The 20653-nt window shown below is 49.9% G+C and overlaps 1 protein-coding gene and 1 pseudogene across 1 annotated transcript in view; one reads left to right on the top strand and one right to left on the bottom strand.

The window, feature by feature from the left end:
- Positions 1-11407: 11407 nt before the first annotated feature.
- Positions 11408-13074, top strand: LOC138154481 (V-type proton ATPase subunit E 1-like; annotated as a pseudogene).
- A 1164-nt stretch (positions 13075-14238) lies between these two features.
- SLC9A1 (solute carrier family 9 member A1) overlaps positions 14239-20653 on the bottom strand; it is a 77165-nt gene continuing 70750 nt past the window's right edge. Inside the window, exons 5-12 of the mRNA XM_069079300.1 lie at positions 20088-20290; positions 18230-18319; positions 17622-17692; positions 17347-17520; positions 16834-16948; positions 16352-16453; positions 15754-15826; positions 14239-15050 (exon numbers count right to left, since the gene is read on the bottom strand). Coding sequence (XP_068935401.1) covers positions 14728-15050; positions 15754-15826; positions 16352-16453; positions 16834-16948; positions 17347-17520; positions 17622-17692; positions 18230-18319; positions 20088-20290 — 1151 coding nt within the window. The 3' untranslated portion in view covers positions 14239-14727. The remainder of the gene's footprint in view (positions 15051-15753; positions 15827-16351; positions 16454-16833; positions 16949-17346; positions 17521-17621; positions 17693-18229; positions 18320-20087; positions 20291-20653) is intronic.

The following is a 20653-nucleotide window of genomic DNA, read 5'->3' as shown; positions in this document are numbered from 1 at the left end:
AGAATGTCAGAGCTGGGAGGGCCCTTAGAACACAGGATGTCAGAGCTCGGAGGGCTCTAAGATTAATAGTATTTGACTGGGGCCTGAGAGTGTTCTTGACTTTTCCATCCCTACAATGACAGGAAACTCATTATCTTACAAGGCAGACTATTAATAGTTCTCAACAGTAGAAAGAGCATTCTTGTATTGAATGGAGATCTTCCTTCCTGTTGCTTCCTGAAGCCAAAGAAAATAAATTTATTAAATGCTTGTTGGCTATTTCCTTCTCCAAGGAGAGCCCTTCAGGTATTTGGAGATAGAGACCCAGTGCCCCTAAGGGATCTCCTTCCTATGCTAAATACTTGGACTTCTTGTAATTAGTATTCTGGGAGGCAGCTGGTGGTGCATCATCAGGATAGACCTGAATTCAAAGCCTCTTTTAGACACTTACTAGCTGTGTGACCCTGGGTAGGTCACTGAAACTTTCTCAGCTTCCGTTTTCTCATCTGTACATAATAACACCTACCTCACAGGGACGATGGAAAGATCAAATGATTTAATATATTATTGTATTAGAAGATTCCGTGGTCTAAGACCCCTCCCAGCTCTGACATCCTGTGTTCTAAGGTCCTTCCGAGCTCTGACATCCTGTGTTCTAAGGTCCTCCCTAGCCCTGACATCCTGTGTTCTAAGGGCCCTCCCAGGTCTGACATCCTGTGTTCTAAGGGCCCTCCCAGGTCTGACATCCTGTGTTCTAAGGGCCCTCCCAGCTCTGACATTCTGTGTTCTCAGATTTCCCTCTTAGTTCTCTATTTTGTACAGTACTAGGCAAACCTTGATGTTAATGTTAATGTTAGCACTTACTGTTATGATTTGGTCCCCAGTCCCTTCACTGTGCTCCAGATAGAGGTGCTTCCCCTTGTCAGCATCCTTCCTAAAATGTGACCAGGGCTGGACAAAGTACTTTGATTATGGATCAAATGAGAGGCCCAGACAATAAGGACTAAGGGAATTCAGAAGAGGGAGATCTTAGGATGGGATGAGGGGCTTGGGAAAGGTTTCCTGGAGGAAGTAGGACTGGGGCTGAGCCATGAAGAAAAATGTAAAACTATAGTCATTAAAGTAATCAAATGGGCTTTGGAGTCAGGAGGACCTGAGTTCAAATCCAACCTCAGACACTTAACATTTACTATCTGTGTAACCCCAGGCAAGTCACTTAACCCCAATTGCCTTAAAAAAAAGAAAGAAAGAAAAATTAATCAAATGATACAACCATGATTAAAAAGATCACTTTAACCCTTTCCACTACATGGGGAAGTAGGGCAGCTCAGTGGAAATGGGAATTTGGAATGGGAAGACTTATATTAGAATCTCCCCTCTGATGCTTTCTATCTGTATAATCTTGGGCAAGACACTTCACCCCTCTGAACCTCAGTTTCCTTTTCTGTAAAATAAGAGCATTATACTAGACAACTTCTGAGGCCCCTTTAGACCTGTGATTCTCTGAAGCTCTCTGATCCTCAGTTTCTCCATCTGTACAATGAAGAGTCTGGATTAGATGACTGCCCAGCCATCTAGCTCTGCCTAGCGCTGAATCTAGGATCTCCAATGACTCCCAACATTTTTGTTATCATTATTGGCTCCGGACCTTTAATTTCATTGATACATGGAACTCCCAGGTAAGGCAATCATCCACTTTACCAAGGCAGATTGACACCTTCTCTGAAACTTTCAGTCTTTGACCGTTGCCTAGAGTACTGGGAGGTTGTGATTTTCCCAAGGTCACACAGCTCTGTGTCAGGGGCAAGACTCAAAACCAAGTTCTTCCATTCTCCAAGGCCTGCTTGGCTCCCTATCCCCTGGGTCATACTGCCTCTCCTCAAATAACTAACATTTATCTACGGCTTTAAAGACTGCAAAGCACTATGTGTATGTATGTGTGTATATGTGTATATGTATATATATATTATATACAGAGAGAGAGAGAGAGAGAGAGAGAGAGAGAGAGAGAGAGAGAGAGTCTCATTTGGATCTCATAAGAACTCTGGGAGGTGGGTAACCCATAGGCATGATTATCCCTATTTATAGAGGCTTAGAGCAGTCCTTAAGGGTCACATCTAGGAAGCTTCAGAGGCAGGAATCAATCCCAGGTCTTTCTGACTCCAATGCTCAGGATGCTTCCTTACCCTTGCTCTGTTCACCTCTCTGCTCCTCCTACGGCCACCCCCCAGGTATGACCTTATAAGGAATGAGGTTTGTGTCTCTTCTTTGGAACTAATCGGGACTAATTTATCTCATGAATTGAGTAGAAGCTCACAGCTGGGGAATCATTGAATCTTTCAGCTGGAAGGGAGTTAAGAGAGCTCTACATATTCATTCATTCACTCATTCATTCATTCACAAGTGCCTAGGTGCTGAGGACTTGAGCTGTCCAAGGTGGCAGAATGAGGTCCTTTTTCACTACTCCTCTGAGTGGTAGAACAAGAGACTGGGGGTAATTCTTCCACCCATCCCCCTGACGCTGTGAGGCTTTGCCTTCATCTTGGACAGTGATTCTTCCTGCTCTGAAAACTTATAAATATAGGTTGGACAGACCTCTGCTACATTTGGAAGGTTCTCCCATCCTGCTACCCCTGGGCTGAGGGCCCCTCTCCACCTGGCCAGGCTCCTTCCATCCAGGAAGTCCTTCCTGTTGTTTGTAGGAAATTTGCACCCTAACAGCAGTCTCCAGGGAGGGGCCTTCTCAGCAGGCTGGGATCCCTTGGGAATGAGCCCTGGGGAGATGGGAGGTGGGGAGAAGTTAGAGGGAGGGAGATAGTTCTGGAGCTTCAAAGTGTGGGGGGAGATATAGGGGACCTAGATGAGAAGGCTCAGTCAGCCTCATGCACCTACTCCAAAATCCCCCCCTCTGAGTCCCTTCTTTCACTTACTAAAGCCCCATTTAATGTACTTCATTCGAATTTCTTTTACTTTATATTTCATACCCATTAATTACTTAAACCCATAGATCTAAGCTAGCAAGGACCTCAGAAGCCAACTAGTCATGTCTTATTTTATAGAGGCAGCTAAGTGACTCAGTGGTTAAGGTATTTACTGGGTTGGGAGTCAGTTCAAATCTGACCTCAGATACTTACTAGCTTGTAAGACCCTGGACAAGTCACTTCACCTCTGCCTCAGTTTCCTCAACCATAAAATGGGGATAATAATAGCTAGGACTTGCCCACCAGGGCTGTTGTGAAAACAAGATTTGTAAAGCACTTTGTGAACCTCGAAGCACTATGTAAATGCAGGCTATCATTATTTTACAGAGGAAGAAAGTGGGGCATAATGAGGTTAAGGGATCTGCCCAGTGCATAGGCCATCCAAGACAATATCCAGATTTTACAGAGGTCATGGGCCTTGTCCAACAGTCACTCAGAAATAAGCTTTGATCCAGATCATCCTTGTCAGTGAATCTCCCCCCTCCCCACCCAGTTTGCTCCCATCTCCTCACTGAGGCTTAACGCTGTACATGGGACCCTCCTCTCCACACTAGGGCCTCAGTGAGGAGATGAGAATTCTTATAAAGCACGATGCCCATTGGTGGGGACGGGTGCTTTGGCTACAATGTAGGGAGACAGGATTCTTTTCCCCAAGGGGATGGATGATTCAGGGAGAGGAATGAGAAGCTCAGTGAGGGGGTTGGGGACTCAATGAAGGAGATCTCTTCCTGAGCCCTCTACCCAATCCCCTCACTGAGCTTCTCATTCCTCTCACTAGCTACCCATTTTCTCCGGGAGCCATTTATTAAGTCCCTAACTCCTAAGTCGAGTTCCTATATAAATCCCCCCAATACTTCCCGAGTTCCTGGGCCACACAGGGACCCAATCTCCCTTCCAGAGTGTTCATCATAGGGCCATAGGATTATCATAATTACAAAATCATAGAAGAGACTTCAGAGATGAATGGCAGTTATGATTCATACCCAAGTCCTTGGCTGCAAATCCAGTGTTGTTTATAATATACTCTGCTGCCCTTTCTCTGGTTCCCATACTTTTGTTGTTGAGTTAAGTTGTATCTGACTCTTCGAGAGTTCATTTGGAGTTTTCTTGGCAGAGATACTGGAGTGGTTCGCCATTTCCTTTTCCAGATCATTTTACATATGGGGAAACTGAGGCAAACAGTTAAGTGACTTACCCAGGGTCACATAACTAGTAAGTGTCTGAGGCCAGATTGGAACTCCTGATTATGAGTCTTCCTGACTCCAGGCCCAGTACTCTATCCACTGTACCACCTACCTAGCCCTACCCCATTTCCCTCTGTTAGCCTTCGCTTGGTCCAAAGTCCCTCATTAACACTCCATTGTGGAAAGAGACTCCTCTTTCCACTTCCTGAGCTCCCAGGCTCCCACTGTCCATTCATCTTCTAAATCAGCTCCCATCCCCTATACTGAGCACTCCTGAAGGAGCAAATGAGACAGTATTTATTATTTACTATGTGCCAAGCACTGTGTTAATGACTAGAAATAAAAATAGAAAAATCAAGACAATCCCTGCTCACACTAGGAAGAGATAACCCATCAAAGAAAATTCTTCTGCAGATTGGATGGCAAGGCCTCAAAGTCTCAAGCTGCCTTAGGTAAGATCATGATGTAGATCAGATGGCAGTGCCAGGGTTCCAGAGGGCACAGAGGCAGAGCAGATGGCAAGCTTCCATCCCTTTCCTGAACCTTCATCTCACTAGAAGGAATAGAGTCAGTCAGTGATTCCTATCTCATTCAAGTGTATGAGCAGTCAAGCCAAAAGGGATTTCATTGGTAATGAGACTTCCCTCTGCCAATTCAGATGGCTACCTGCTCTGTAACTTACATTCTAGTCTTAGAGAGCAGCTGCCTGGGATCCTGAGAGATTCATTGGTTCACCTAGGGTCAGCCAGTACACATCAGAGTCAGGGTTGGAGCTCAGGTCTTTGTGATTCCGAGGCCAACTTTATCCCCATTATGCTAGGCTGCCTATCATATTTATTGAGCCTATTTTCCCACTAATAAAGTCCTCATTTCCTCTAAACTCCTTGAGGTCAGGGACCATGTTATTTTGTCAGTTTGTGTACTCCCAGCCAGAGGCATCCTGGGGTGGTGGACTGAGAGCTCAGCTCAGAGCTGAGGAGAGGTTCCAATCCTGCCTCTGACACATACTGCCAAATGACCATGGGTGAGTGGATGACCTTTTCTGTGACCCGGGGCATCTCTCAGACATTGTAATTTGAAGAGATTGGTTGAGGGAGTTTCTTCACACACACCCCAGCTTCCTGTTGTTCAGCCATTTCAGTTGTGTCTGACTCTTTATGATCCTTTCTCCACGTCATTTTACAGATGAGGGAACTGAGGCAAGCAGGGTTAAGTGACTTGCCCAGGATCACACAGGTAGTTAGTGTCTGAGGCCAGATTTGAACTCCTGAAGATGAGTCTTCCTGACTCTGGGCCCAGCATTCTAGCTACTGTATCACCTAGATGTTCCTACCAGTTCAGATCTGGACCAAACTGCCCCTCCCCAAAGTAAACATCCACCAGTTATTTAATAAATGCTTTTTGAGTTAAATGGGGCCCACATACTCTCATGGAGCTCCTATCCCCCTCCTAATTTCCCCCACCTGACACAAGGGTGATCTCCATAATGATTGGCACAGAACTCTTAACCTCCTCTGGTTTTCCAGTCTGGCTGATTCAGCCCTCCTTCAGGCAGCCAGGTGGCTCTCCCCTCCTGGAGGCTTGAACCCTGTGATACCCCAGCTCTCCTGAGCTCAAGCAATCCACCAGCCTCAGCCTCCCCAGAAGCATGAACCACCAACCTTAGCAACAATGACATTAAAAAAAAAGAAAAGAAATGGAAGAGAAAAAACTCCCAGCGGAGACCAGCTTTCGATTCTCCTCTGCTTTGCTCCCACACACCTCACTGATGTCTCACTCCCAAATCTCACCCCTCTCCTTTTAATGATCCCTCCTCTTCCCCTCATTAAGCCTCCCTCCTCTCCCTCAGGCCTGATTCAGCCCCCACTCCCACAATGAGCCTCACTGTCTCACTGGGCCTCTCTTCCGAGCATCCAGCCCCCACTCATCTGCCATCTTCTCACCCAGCCATCACTCCCACCCTGATTGAACTCCCATCTTTTTCCTGTCCCCAGCTCCCCTCAATGAGCCCAAATCCCCTCATTAAACCTTCATTTCCCTCGATCCAATCCTACTCCCCCATTGAGCCCCCTTCCCTTTCAAGGAGCCCCAGCATCTTACAGAACCACCAGGTCCAGCCTGAGCCCTCATTCCTACACTGAGCAACCTTTTCAATGACAAAAGAGCCCTCATTAATATTCCATCCTAATCCCTCACGGAGTCCCATCCACTCCGGATCCCAGCTAATAGGATTGGAGGAGAAAGGAGCTTAGTGAGAATCAATTCGGAGTCTCCCCCACCTCCCTCGACTGCTTTTTTTTTTTTAATAGGAGTAACCAAAGGCCTTGAGAAGACAAGTAATTGCCCAAATTAAAATTAATTAGGAGGAATTTGTTAAGCACCTACTGTATGCTAGATATTGGGTGATACAAAAGGCAAAGTTGAAAAGGGCCTTCCTTATGAGGGGTTTTCCTTTTTTTTTCTTTTAAATGGGGAGGAGGTAGGAGGAAGAGAAAGTAAATCATAATTGAAAAACAAAATGAAATTTTAAAATTTGGCTCAAGGAACTGACCAGGAGAGACAATGTTGTCACAAATATCCCAGAATCCCAGAGTGAGAAGGGACCTCCCAAGCTCCCACACCTTTAGGGACACCCACACCCTGCTCCCTACCCACATTACTGGGCCTTTCTCACCTCCCTGCTGTCTAGTTCCCCTCATTGAATCTCTCTCCCTCTCCCTGAATTCCCATTCCGCTCAGTGAACCTCGTGTCCCCAGTGAACTCTCAACATCTTCCCCATGGACTCTCATGGAAGGTCCAGAGGCCCAGAGTCACAGGACTTTGAGCCAGAAGGGACATTAGAGATGATTTTATAAATGGGGAAATCTAGGCTCATAGAGGAAGGAATGACTGGGCCAACATCACATGGTTGGTAAGTGTTGTTTCAGTTCTGTCTGACTCTTCGTGACCCCTTTTTGGGATTTTCTTGTCAAAGATACTGGAATAGTTTACCATTTCCTTCTCCAGCTCATTTTACAGATGAGAAAACTGAGGCAAACAGGGTCAAGTGACTTGCCCAGGGTCACACAGCTACTAAATGTCTGAGGCTGGATTTGAACTCAGATCCTCCTGATTCCAGGCTAGGTACTCTATCCACTATGTCTCTAACTGCCTCTTTCCACCTCTGCACTGGGTCCCTATCTCCTCAATAAGCTTCCATTCTGACTCAAACCCTGTCTCCCTGACACAGACCCCCATTTTCCTAAGTGACCCCTCATTGTGCTTCCTAAGATTCTTAAGCTCGAAGTCCCTCTTCCCCTCGAAGGGTCAGTTAGCAGGCCTCCCACTGAGCCCCTGGATAAGCCCACCTCCACCGGGACTCTGTAGCCATACTCAATCACCATTTTCCTTGTTCATGGAGTGCCCATCTCCTCAACCCCATCATTTTACTGAACTCCCATTTACTTATCAATCCTCTAGGACCCCGTTGAATACTTACCCTTGGTCATCCCTCCTTCCCTTCATTCCATACCTATCACCACTGCCAATGGACCCACCCCTAGGTCTCATTTCTCTAACTGGCCCCCTGTTCTATGAGCCTCCATGACACCCCCCCCAGAAGCCCATTCCTCCTTTAGAATGACTGATAGGGCATCTGTGAGTAGACGGGGGTAGGGGGCTCAGTGAGGATGGGGTACTGAATAAAGCAATGGGTCTCAATGAGAAGATGAGGGCAGAGGGAAGGATACAGGAACTCGGTCTGGGTATTTGTGGAATTAGCATAAATGGGGACTCGTAGAGATGAGACTCAATGGGACTTCATGAATTAAGCCTTTTACTGGGTGTCCATCCCCTCACAGAGCAATCCTAGGGCAGCTGGGGGCACCATAATGCACAGACAGCCAGGCCAGAGTCAGGAAGACTAGTCTTTCTGAGTTCAAATCCCACCTCAGACACCTTCCTTCTCTTTGCCCCTGCCACTGAACCTCCATTCACTTTATCTATATTATAAATGAAATGAAGTGTATAAAGCATTTTGGGAATCTTAAGGCACTATATACACAGCAGTTATTTTTGTTTCCTGATAGACAGGGGTGGGGAAGTTCTTCTTTGGAACCTTACCTGGGAAAGGCTGGGCAAGTGAATGAAGGTTAGTACCATTGAGTAAGGTAGGCACAGATTAGGGGTATGGAGCTAGGGATTAGGCCTTCCCTGGTCCAACTGAACAAAGGTCCCCTACCAGCCAGGTGGCTTGGGGTGTTCAGTAAATATTTTCAAAATTGAATTGAATCCCTGGTGTTGTCTGGGTCTAGCTCTGCCTCAAAGGGTAGCCTAGTGGTCCCACCTATGCCTGACAAGGTCCATTGTGCCCATGAGCACACTCCAACATTACCACACCAACCTGGACTGCCCATAGTACTTTCTAACATCATAGGGAATGTCCTTGGAAGAACCAAGCCTTGGCTTTCCTTGATAGGTACCTCACTCATACACCCCACCCTAATCCTGCCCCATGCTTATTGATTCCCAGCAAGAAGAGGAAAACAGGTGCAGTCTGGTACAGTGTGTACCTACCATGATGCCTACTCTAAGGGAAGAAGATGCCCTGTTAGGTACTTTGTGGTACTTTGGAAGTAACTGGGGATTGGATGGGGGCAGAGACAAAGAAGCGCCTTCCAGACACGAGGTACCATTTCTGCAAAGACACAGAGGCGAGAGACTGCATACTGGGCTGGCTAGACTGGAATGGAAAGTGAATGGATGGGAGCCAGATGGTAGAAGGCTTTCAAGGCCAAAAGGCCAGATTGAGGAACTTCTCTGTTTTTCCCCTGGAGGTGACACGGAACGGTTGAAGACTTTTGAACGTGGATGTGTGTGATGGACCAATTTGGTAACAGTGTGAAGGACAGGAGACCAATTAGAAGACAGTAAGTAGTCTGGGTGAGGTGATGAGGGCCTGAACTAGAAATAACCTTAGCTTTGGATTCAAGGGATTCTGGATTCAGATACTGCCCACTTCGAGGAAGAGGAGGAGAAGGAGGAGGAGGAGGAAGTAAATCTACAATTCCAGTGCTTAAGTGCAGGGCCTCAACAACGGTAATCACTTTGTTGTTGTTCAGTCATGTCTGCTGGACTGGTTTGCCATTTCCTTCTCCAGCTCCTTTTGCAGATGAAGAAACTGAGGCCAACAGGGTGAAGTGACTTGCTCAGGGTCACACTGCTAGCAAGTGTCTGTGGCCAGATTTGAAACCATGGAGATAAGTCTTCCTGCCTCCAGGCCTGGGACTCTGTCCCCTGCACTGCCTAGTTGCCTCTAGTCAGCATTTAATGAATGCTTATTGACTGACCAGCTGACAATGGGCCTATGACTGCATGCCAAGAGCCAGGGGCGAGACTACTCATGGCAGTCTGCCCCATCCAGGCAGTTGCAGGAGGTGGTTGCCAGGTGGAGAATAATTAAGCTTTCTTGGGACTCTTCTTCTGATGATCTCAAGGTACTTAGCAGAGTTTCAATGCCCCTGGGAACCAGCGTCAACTCATGCCATCTACATGCCCAGTCTGGACAATTCCCTTGTCTGGCAGTCATGTTACTCTTAGTTAGTTGTGTTTGCAAGACGGTCTGAATCTCTCCTTATTCCCCAGCCCCTGCTGGGTCTTGTAACCCAATGAGTGTGGGAAACTCCCTCAGCAAATAACCTGGCATGGGAACAGTTGGATCTCTACCATTCCTGCTTTCATATCCCGCTTTATGTTATACTCTTTGAGCCAAGTGGTTATCCCTTTCTGGCCCTCTGACACCCTCCCATAATCCATAAGCCATCTGCTTGGGGAGGAGTAAAGAGGGATGTCATCTTGGGGTTGCCAGGGCACCTGAATGGGCAGTGCTCAATCATCAGGCTGCCAGCCCCAGGATTTCCCAGGAGCTACAGCTTTGTTAATAAGTCAACAAGAATGCATTGAACATCTACAATGTACCAGGTACTGTGCTAAGCCCTGGTATACAAAGAAAGAAAAAACAGTCCCTGCCATCAAGGGGTCCACCTTTTTAATGGGGGAGACAACATGCAGACAACTATGTACATACAAGACATTTCCAGGGTAAAGGAGATGTAGTCTCAGAAAGGCATGGGATAGGGGATGCGGGTGACTGGGAAAGGCACCCCACTGGAGGTGGGACTGGAGATGAGCCTTGAGGGAGCCAGGAACTGGAGCTGCTGAAAAGGCTGATGCTGGAAATGGAGCATTATTAAGGGTAGAAAAGCAAGAAGGCTGGTATAGCTGGAGCCTTAGAATACACGGAAGGGAATGAAGACAAAGACTGGAGAGGCAGAAGGGGCCATGCTGTGAACAAAGCATTTTATTTGATCCTGGGAGTAATAGGAACCACTGAAGTTTGCTGAGTAGGGGAGTGACAATGGAATTTAGGAAAATGACTTTGGGAGGAGAGTGGAGGATAGATTGGGCTAGGGAGAGGCTTGAGGCAGGGCCAGAGTGTGGTAGCCCAGGGATGAGATGAGGGCCTGCACCAGAACACTAGGAGTTTCAGAGGAGGGAAGGGGTGATGCAAGAAAGCTGGAAAGAGCATTCGGTGACTAGTGAGGAAGCTAGATTGTGAGCCAAGTGACCGGGAGGTCGGTGGTACCCTCTCCATAAGAGGGAAGTTAGGAAGAGGGGAGGTCTGGGGGAGGGGGGAGCAATGAACTCAAGTTTGGACACGTTGAGTTTGCAATTCCTACGGTGCATCCACATAGGGATGTCCAAGAAGTGGGTGGTTGATGTAAGGTTGGAAGTCAGGAGATAAGTTAGGGCTGGATAAATAGATCTGAGAATCATCGACATAGAAAGCACTTCGTATGGGCTTATGGTGCTGGTGCCTGTCTCTGGAGTAATTCAGGGGCCCTCTAGAATTTACCCTGGTCCACTATTCCGCTAACGGGTGCAGAAGGGCTTCTCCACATCCTGGACCCTAATGGCCAGTGCTTCTCTCCTAGTCTCTCGTTGGATGTCTTTGATCTGGTGATCCATAACAGGCAGAGATGAAGACTCCCAACCCTAGAACTGTCCTTCCCACCTTCAAGGCTCCCAGAGACACAACATTGTGTAGATGGAAGCCAGAGTCAGTAATATCTAAGTTCAAAACCAGTCTCAGACACTAGTGATGTGGCTCCAGGCTAATCACTAAACCTCTGGCTGCCAACCATTTCTTCATCTGTCAAACAGGGAGGGGTAAAGAAAAACCAGAGTGCTTGGCCTCCACGGCTGTTTCATCTTCTGCCGACTCGGAGGCTGACAGTTCAGTGCAGGAGTAGCTGCTGTCACCATGGCTTTCCAGGACACTGACATCCAAAAGTCAACCAAAAACACCAAGGCTTTCATTGAACAGAAGCAAATAAGAAGGCCAAAGAAACAGATGCAAAGGCAGAAGTTCAACACTGAGAAAGATGGTCTTGTGCAAACACAGAGACCGAAGACAATGGAATATTATAAGGAGAAACGAATTGAGCAGTAGAAGAAAATTCGGATGTCCAACTTAATGAATTAGGCAAGACTGAAAGTCCTCAGAGCCAGAAACGACCTTGTCTCAGACTTATTAAATGAAGCAAAGCAGAGACTCTCCAAGGTAAAGACACCACCAGGTATCAGGTGCTTTTGAATGTCTGTTCCTTCAGGGTTTATACCTTTTATTTTTTTTAAAGGAATGGAACCAAACAATTTCTTTTTTTGTTTTTTGGAGGGGTGAAGGCAGAGCAATTGGGGTTAAGTGACTTGCCCAAGGTCACATGGCTAGCAAATGTTGTGTCTGAGGTCAAATTTGAACTCAGGTCCTCCTGACTCCAGGACTGGTGCTCTATACTTCACCACCAAGCCACCCCCAGGGTTGATACCAATTGCTCAGAGCCAAGATTGACTGTCCATTGCAAGAAAGAGGATCTCCCTCTGGTCAAGGCCTAAAAGCAAAAAGCTATCCCTATGTACAAGATTGTGACTACAAAAGATGTTGACATCCAAGTCGATCAGGAGGCATACTTGCCAGTGTTGAGATTCATAATGGGGATCGTCAAATACAAGTTTCTAATACCCTAGAGAGTAGATTGGATCTTACAGCCCACCAGATGATGCCAGAAGTCTGTGGGGCCTTGTTTGGTGCTGATGCCTCTGATGAGGTGGGATCCATTCCATCTGCTGTATTAATGAGTTATGTGTGTCTAAAATTGAAGAAACAACTACCAGTGTTCCTCCTTTCTGATGCTCTGACATCGTCTGTCCTATGCATTCCGTCAGCCTGAATGCTAACTTTGGGAGAGGATTTATGGATGTAAGCTTGGAGGGCTAAGTTCTGACCTCTGCGTTCTAGGACAAGGCAATCCATATCAGCTGCAGTCTTAGACTGGGGTGGACTGTGTGTGTGAGGTTAAGTCATAAACTCTTTGTATTCTGTTTCTGTAGGTTACTTCAATGTGCATAAGTAGCATGCATTCACTACAGCATTAATAGTATTACCCCTGTTAACTATTTGGGCTTAGAGGCTTTCCTCAGTTATATCTGTGATTCAGAAACCCAAACTATGAATATGCTTTATTTATTAAAATAATAAAAAAAAAAACCCTAAAACCCTGGGAGGAGAGCCCCAGGCTCCTGGGCTCTGGCGTGGAACACTCCATCCACAGGCTAGGTATCACAGCTAGCTTCTTCTAGATGGAGACGTCAAAGAGGGGGGCCTGCGACTTGCTTCAAGTCACCAAGGTTAAGAGGCTAAGCAGATGAGAGAGAACAAGGGACTCTCCCCTCCAGCTGGGCTCTCTGGGGAACTTTGGTATTCAAACTTCCATAAGGTGCCTAGGGGAACGTGGGACTCCACCGCCCCCTGGTGGACATCAAGGCATACTGCATCCCACCCTTCCCAGGGCCCAGTCAGTACTGCAGTGGGGGGGGGGGGCCCGCACTGTGCCCCCCACTAATTATTTCATCTGCTATGCCCCTTGGGAGACCCAAAGCCCGCAGTCACATTTCCTGTTTTTCCCCATTCCCCAGGAATAACCCCAAACATATTAAAAAGTCACATTGATTTATTAGACTATGAAAAAAGATTTGTTTCATTTTATACACGGGGCCGGGGGGGTGGGGGGGTAGAGTTGGGAGGGGGAGGTGGTGACCATAGCCTTATGCCCAGTCAGCCTCCTCATTGCTTAGATATTTCTGCCAGGGACAGCGTGCGCACCCAGGCAAGGGATGGTGGTGGTGGTGAGGGGTATAGAGGGGAAGACAGAATATTGCACAATCATGGTGGGGGTTGGGGAGAAGGTGGTGTATATTCTGAGGGACAGAAGGGGGGTCTCACAACATCCCTCCCTTGGGGCTAGGGAGCAGCCCCTGACCTCCTGATAACCTCCGGAATCACAGACACTTAGGCAGGATCAGGACAGGTGATAGCTACTGGAAGGGGTGTGGGGATGGGGGTGGGTTTAGGATGGCAGGCCTGTGGGCACTTGCTTCTATGGACCCTGGGGAAGGGAGGTGGTCTTGAGGCCCTATACTCCTGACCCTCCCTTGTGGGGGTGCCAGGGAACCCTAGTGTGACAATGACACATACTGTGGGGAGGGGAGTCCCCAAGAAAGACATTAAAAGCAGGGGGATTTGGAGACTGACAGGGAGGCACAGAAGAGAGATTTGTGGGAAGGGTTCCCCTAGGTGGGTGCCACTGGCTTAGTCCCAGAGATCCAGGGGAGGACCAGGACACCATGGGGGTATCAGCATTTCCTTTTATAAAGCAGAGCCTGTGGGGGAAGTGAGGGTGGGAGTGGGGCCCATGGCTGACAACTCTGGATTCTGGGGAAGGGAGATGAAGCCCCATTCACTACAGCCTGTTTTCAGAAGCTTCAGTTGGGGTTGGGTTTCCACCAATGGGTGCCCTGGGGTTGGCAGGACTCCCTGCTTGGCCCCAAAGAAGCCTTCCAGGATTGACACCCCACCCCCCATACTCTCTTCTCTTGGGCCACTCTGGCTTCTCTCCTGTAGGCTCCATGCTGCACACAGGGCCCTGCGGGGCAGGCAGGGGTAAACAGCTGCATTGCTTCTAGATTCCCCATCCCCAGCCAGAGCAGGATCAAGGTGGCCAGCTGGGCAGGGAGCACCTGCCAGGGAGGGGAAGGTTCTTTGGTTACAGACACTGATAGGGCTTAAGGAGAACAAAAGCCTATTGGAGCTAGGCAGGGGAGGAAGGCCTTGCCTACTGGGTAATGAGGGTCTGGACCAACCACGGAGGGCCATCAGGGAGAGCCTCAAGCTCTGGCCAGGACCCTAGAGTTCTGAAAATCCAGCGTCTGAAGATGACAGAAAATGTAAAGAGGGAGAGGTTATTAATGCCAACGCTTGTGCAGCCCCGAGGAAGGACGTGCACAGCAAGCAGCCTCACTGTCCTCAGCAGGAGGAAGGGAGTAAAGCTTTTCAGTGGTATCTGCTGTGCTGCCTTCGGAGGGCTGGTGCTGGGAGGAGAGATGGGCACTGCCCAGCAGGTGTGGGAAGCCGTGCTGGAGCCCAGCTGCCATGCTGTAAGGAAGGGGAGAGGCTCCCATGGGTCCTCAGTGGCCCCTGGCCCTGGCATTACTGGCCCTTGGGAATGAAGGGCTCCCCCTCACCCGGCTCTGGGCGAGGCCCGGGGTCACTGAGGCATCGCAGCATACGCTGGGTGTTGGGGCTACCCCCTGGCTCAGGGGTGAAGACGTCGTCAGTGCCTGGGGAGGAGGGCTCCTTGGGGTGCATCACGAGGCCAGGTTCGTCCTCCTCTTCCTCCTCGGGCACCGAGTCTTTGCCTTTCAGCTCTTCATTTACCAGGTCCACAGATTCTGGCGACTGGGGCGAGGCGGGGTCAATGGTGATGATAGGGAGGTTTTCTGAATCAGGCTTTGGTTCATAGGCTAGGGGATCTGCAGATCAATGGGAAGGGTCAGGGAGAGAGGAGACAGCAACAGCCAGTCTGTGCTCTCAAAGTGAAGCCTCGCTCTGCCCAGCCATCCATCCTTCCTGAAGTCAAGCCTGACTCATCTCAACCCAGCTCCCTATGCATACACAGTGTCTTCTCTTAGTCCACCTGCACATGAGGCCCAGAGGACTGTCTTCTCCCTCAAAGGGGCAAGCCTGGGTCTCTTCTCTCACTCGGGGCATACGGATGGATCTCTGTGCCTACTACAGCAGCAGGACATGACTCTGGGTGGTGGGACTCAGTGGCTAATGGCATGGGCCCATCCCCTTCAAGGCTGGAGGGCAGTAGCAATACTAATGGCTCCTGTCCCTCCCACTTCTCTCCTCATCCCATGGGCCTCCCTCTGGGGCTGGGATGTGGACTATTCCAACTCAGCTCAAGCCTTTCAATCCTACAGTCTCTGGACACCCTCAAGCAACTCCTGCAGGGTGCCAGGGCGACACAGACACAGCGTCTGTCCCCCTAAACTGGCTCTCTCTTTTAGACAGCTGGTGGTAGAACAAAACTAGCTACCTTGGTTCTCTCGTCTATTCCCCAGCCACAAGAGGGATGTGGCAGAGGCAGAGTGTGCCAGTCCTGGGGGTGAGCACCCAGACCCCCCTCCCCGCCAGGGACACTCGCTGCATCTGCTCCCAAGGCCCCAATACCTGAGCCGATCCGAGCTCGGGACATGGTAGGAGAGTCCAGTTTGTGGGCCGGCACTGTCAGGTAGTTATTGATCTGAGGAAGAGAGAGAAAATTATATGGCAGTTGTGGAAGTGCGTGGAGGGGCTTTGGGTATCACAGAGTGAGACCTGGTAGATAACTTGAATCTAGTCCTCCCTCTGTCACTCCGTTCTGTTACATATGTTTCTTCATGTATTGTCTGACTGGGATCTTCATGTAATGCCTGACTGTCCTGTGCAAAGAAAGGGTTGAACTTCATGGCCTCGAAGGCTTTTGTCATCTCTGACATTGATGGGGGATGGAGGTTAAAGCCCAGTCCCTGAAATCACACCCCTCCCCACTCCCAACAGTAGGGAGAGCTGGCACTGAGGTTGGGAGGCTGGGGCCTGGGGGGCCAGGGTTGGGGAGCTGGGGCTGAGGGAACAGGGGGCCAGGGGCCAGGGTCAGGGAGCGGAGGCTGAAGGGCTGGGGCCAGAGCCATCCTGCTGAGGCCTCTCTGCCATAGCTGGAGGGCAAGGTGGGGGGTGAGGGCCACACTTTGCCCTGCCCAGGACAATCCCTCAGACCATGCCCACTCACCTTTTGTTCTAATTGGTGAACCTTTTGTCTCCTAAGCAGCATCTGGTTCCAGGCTTCCTCAAAAGGATCAGCCACCAATGTGTGTCTGTTGTAGGATTTCAACTGCCAGGAAACCAGGGAAGATTAGTGGGTGGGCAGAGGGAGGCACTGGTATTGGGGTGGGGAGGGAGGGAGAATCAAAGAGGGAAGTGCAGTCAGAGAGAGACTCCAATAAAGAGCCAGAGAATGTTGCAATATGGGGGGAGGGGGCAGAGAGAGTGGGAAGGGGGAGAGGGAATATCCAATAGAAGAAAGAGGGAGGTAAGGGAAATTCCACTATGTGGGAGGGCACACAGAGAGGAAAGAGAATAAGGGGAGATTCCAAAGCGAAAGGGTAAGGGCACAGAGGGCAATGTCAATGGGGGCCAACGGAGGTTCAGGGTTAGTGGTGCAGAGAGGTTCCAACGGGGAATGAGGGAAGCAGAACAGGGCCAGACTCTTACCCTTTGACGGGTTTTCTGTAGGTTGTTGCGCAGAATTTTTCTAATCTCCTCCTCCTTATCCTTGGACAGTGCTGGCAGAATTCGTTCTGAAGACAGGGCCTTGGGATGGATGTTTCTGGGGACATCCATATATCCAAGGTTAGGCAGATTCATTTCTGTGCAAAGCCCTTTATCCTCTTGGGAGTCTGGGCCGGTTTGGAGATGGATGGGACAAAGCCTGGATCTCACCCAAATGACTTAAGGAGCTCAGAGGAAATGGAGGTGTGCTCCCCTACATCCCCCCAGTCTCTGAAGCCTTCCCGGGGCTCTAACTACATAGGCCAAGCAGTGACTTCCCAGAAGCTTGTAATTCTTCCCCTAATTCCCAGGAACCTCAAGCCCTCCTGTCAGACATTCCAATAAAAATTCCTGTTCCTTCCTAGAATCCCTTCTTTGTTCCCAGCCCCCATGGCCTGCCATGGGCAGCAGGGATCCCCCTGGCCTAGTGGGCCCACCCCAGGCAGCCACACTCACTGCATGGAGACAGTAGAGACAACAGGGGGGAGCTTGCCCACGCCCCCACTCTCCACGAGCTCGATAGCTTGCTTCATCTCCATCTTGTGGTAGAAGGCAATGAGCTGGGGCTGGTTGGAACGCTCCCCAGCAATCAGACACTTCTTCACGTACTTCTTATTGAACCGATTGAGCCTGAGAGGTGGAGAGCAGACCCTCTGCAGGCACTACAGGCAGATGCACCTGCTGGCCCCACCTCCCTGGCCGTCCAGCCCTCTAGGCCTCCTTCTGCTTACTTGTCCTTCCAGTGATGGTGGCCATAGTGGCCACAGATGTCCTCGATGCCCGTCAGAAGGTGATCCAGGAACTAAAATTGAATCAAGACCCTCTCTAAAAGGCTGTCCCCACCACCCAAGGGTCCTCTATCCTGGAGCTCCAGGTGACTGGGCTTGCAGAGCATTTCCAAGAATGGACAGGAGGTGGCAGCAGGACCTCACGTAGACCAGCGCAGCCCCGGAGCCTGGGTCTAGGGGATTCCCACTCAGGAGGAGAGCCTTTCCTGGACGTGTGCCCTTCTCCTCCCTGGCTGCCTTGCTAAGCTGCTGCCCACACAGGACGCATGACCTTGGCAGGACCAGCAGCCTGGGAAGGCTCTTCCTGGCTTTCCAGGTTCTAACTCATGAAATAATCTAAGACCTGGAAGGGGCCTCAGAGGTTATTCCCTGATCAGGTCCCTGACCTCTGGTCATTAAGCCTTCACCCTGACCCTCCCAGGGAAGGGCTCTCCTTCCTCTTCTGCGCCAGTCTCCATTGTCAGAAAGCCTTTTCCTTCTTGCCCATGTGCCTTGGCCCCTTGCTGAGCCTACATACACCGCCCCCTAGCCCAGGCCTGGCCTGCCCCTACCTGAGTGTGGATCTCCTCATTGATGGACCGCTTGCTCTCCTGCTTCTTCTTCACAGCCAGCAGGTCCACCAAAGGCCGGATAGTCATGCCCTGGAGACCAGAGAGGATGGAGGATCACCTGGGGGGGGGCAGGCCTCCAAGGAGCCCACCCCCCAAAAGAGCAGAGTCAATAGCAGCCCTAAACCTCTCTGCAGAAAACTGTTATGGCCACATCTTGTACACAGGGCCCTGTTATAGTCACCTCAATGGCTAAATTTACCCAGGGTAAAGAGCCCCAAACTCTAGATAGCCAGAGGGAAGTTGTGGGTTCTCCCTGATCACTTAAAGATGGACAACAAATTCCTATTCTTCCTTTGGCCCTAGATGGCCCTTGGAAAGGAGAGGAGACAAGGAATTTAAATAAATTCAAACAATCTACACAAGTATTTACACTTCAACACAGGCTGGAGGAGTCAAGGGACCTGTGTTCAAATCCTGACCCTGCCACTGCCTGGCTGTGTGGGCAAACCTTTCCCTTTCTGGGTCCGTTTCCTTATCTGCAAGGTGGGGATTAACACCATCTGCCCAACCAATACATGAGGACCAGACAAGAATTCAATGGGATGAGAAAGGGAATGGCTAAGTGGTCCTCATAAAGGGCAACTGCTTGTGAGTGAGTGAAGAAAACACTTTCCAAGATGGGGGAATGAAGACCACAAAAGCACTTCCTTCCCCAGCAGTACTATTGTTAATAGTGGTGTCAGGTCTACCTGGAGCCGTGTCAGCAACAGATTCCCACATTAGCTCTTGCCATGGGTCAATCGAGTCTTGGAGCCAAGGGTCTCCACATAGGCCCCCTTATAAATTCCCAGGCTGCTGCTGCCCTTCTGGCCTCCTCTTCTGGCACTGGAGGCCCTGCCCTTTCTTGGTCTCACTCCAGCAAAACGAGGCTAACACTGGGCCGTCTCGTCTTTCATCACAGGCCTTTCTGTGTCTAGGCCTCTACTCAGGCCCTTCCCTCACTTTGTTTTGTCTTTTGGAGGGCAATTGGGGTTAAGTAACTTGCCCAAGGTTACACGGCTAGTTTTTTTTGTGTGGGTGTTAAGTGTCTGAGGCTGGAACTGAACTCTAGTCCTCCTAACTCCCAGGACGGTGCTTTACTCACTGTGCCACCAAGCCACCCCTCTTCCCTCACATTGACCTTTTGAAATCTTGTCCATCCTTCAAGGCCTTACCAAAGGGTCACCTCCTCCTCAAAGCTCTCCTTGATTCCCTCAGATGGAAGAGATTTTTCCCTCCTCTGAACATAACCCTGCCTAGCAGCTCTACTACAAACTCCGGCCTAACTCTGCAGGCCTCTGGGGATTCTTGTGGGGGGGCCTAGACCCAAGGACTCAGGCCTGAGTCACAATGGATCAAGTTTTATAACACTTGAAACCTCACAACGATCCTGGCAAGTAAGTGTATGAGTCCGACTGTCACTACTTCACAGAAGACGGGGAGACTTGGGGAGAAGGGACTCACTGGCAACCTTTCTCCCGGGCCACTGTCTAATCTCTGACTGCTCCATTCTCTGAGATCCCAAAGTCTTTGGCATCTCATGTGAGAAGGGAAGGGGCAGAGATCATCGTCCCCCCCAACCCCAGGTCACAGATGGAAACACTATGGCCCAGGGAGAACTGTGACCTGATGAAGTCACACAGTGGATGTGAGGACGGTCCAGAGCAGAGGCTGAGGTCCTGGGTACTGGCCTCCCTGCGGACGGCACAAAGCTGTGCTTTTGGATGCCATCTGAAGCAGGAGAAAGGCCTGGAGGAGAGCAGACACACCAGGGGCCTGTCTCTCCCACCCCCCACCCTTCAGCCCTGGCCCAAGCAACCTGCACAAAGACAGTGAAGAAGATGACAGTGATGATGGCTGTGAGGAACAGCTCCCTCATGGGGAAGTGCCTGGAGTCCAGGAGGTAGCCCAGGGAGAAGGCGATGGCCCCACGGAGGCCACCATAGGCGATGATGAACTGGTCCTTGGGGGTCAGCTTCACAATGCGGAACTTATTAATGAACCACGTGAGGCCCAACACACCTAGGAAGGGCAAGAGAAACAGCAAGATGAGAACTGCCCAGCCATGGGGGACTCCCTTAAGTGGGAACACTCCTTCCACCCTTCCTACACACCTCTCCTCCCTATGGAGCCTTCTATCCAAATCACTCATGACAGGTCCCCTTAGCACCTGTCATGCAAAATGTCAGAGGTGGGAGAGCCCTTAAAACACAGGATGTCAGAGCTGGGAGGGCCTTAGAACACAGGATGTCAGAGCTGAGAGGGCCCTGAGAACACAGGATGTCAGAGCTGGGAGGGCCTTAGAACATAGGATGTCAGAGCTGGGAGGGGCCTTAGGACACAGGATGTCAGAGCTGGGAGGGCCTTAGAACACAGGATGTCAGA

Source organism: Petaurus breviceps, unplaced genomic scaffold (assembly GCF_028583685.1).
Source record: "Petaurus breviceps papuanus isolate PSGF00001 unplaced genomic scaffold, PetGlider_PUasm1.0 91041, whole genome shotgun sequence".
Classification (NCBI taxonomy): domain Eukaryota; kingdom Metazoa; phylum Chordata; class Mammalia; order Diprotodontia; family Petauridae; genus Petaurus; species Petaurus breviceps.
This window is presented reverse-complemented; position numbering and strand designations above follow the sequence as displayed.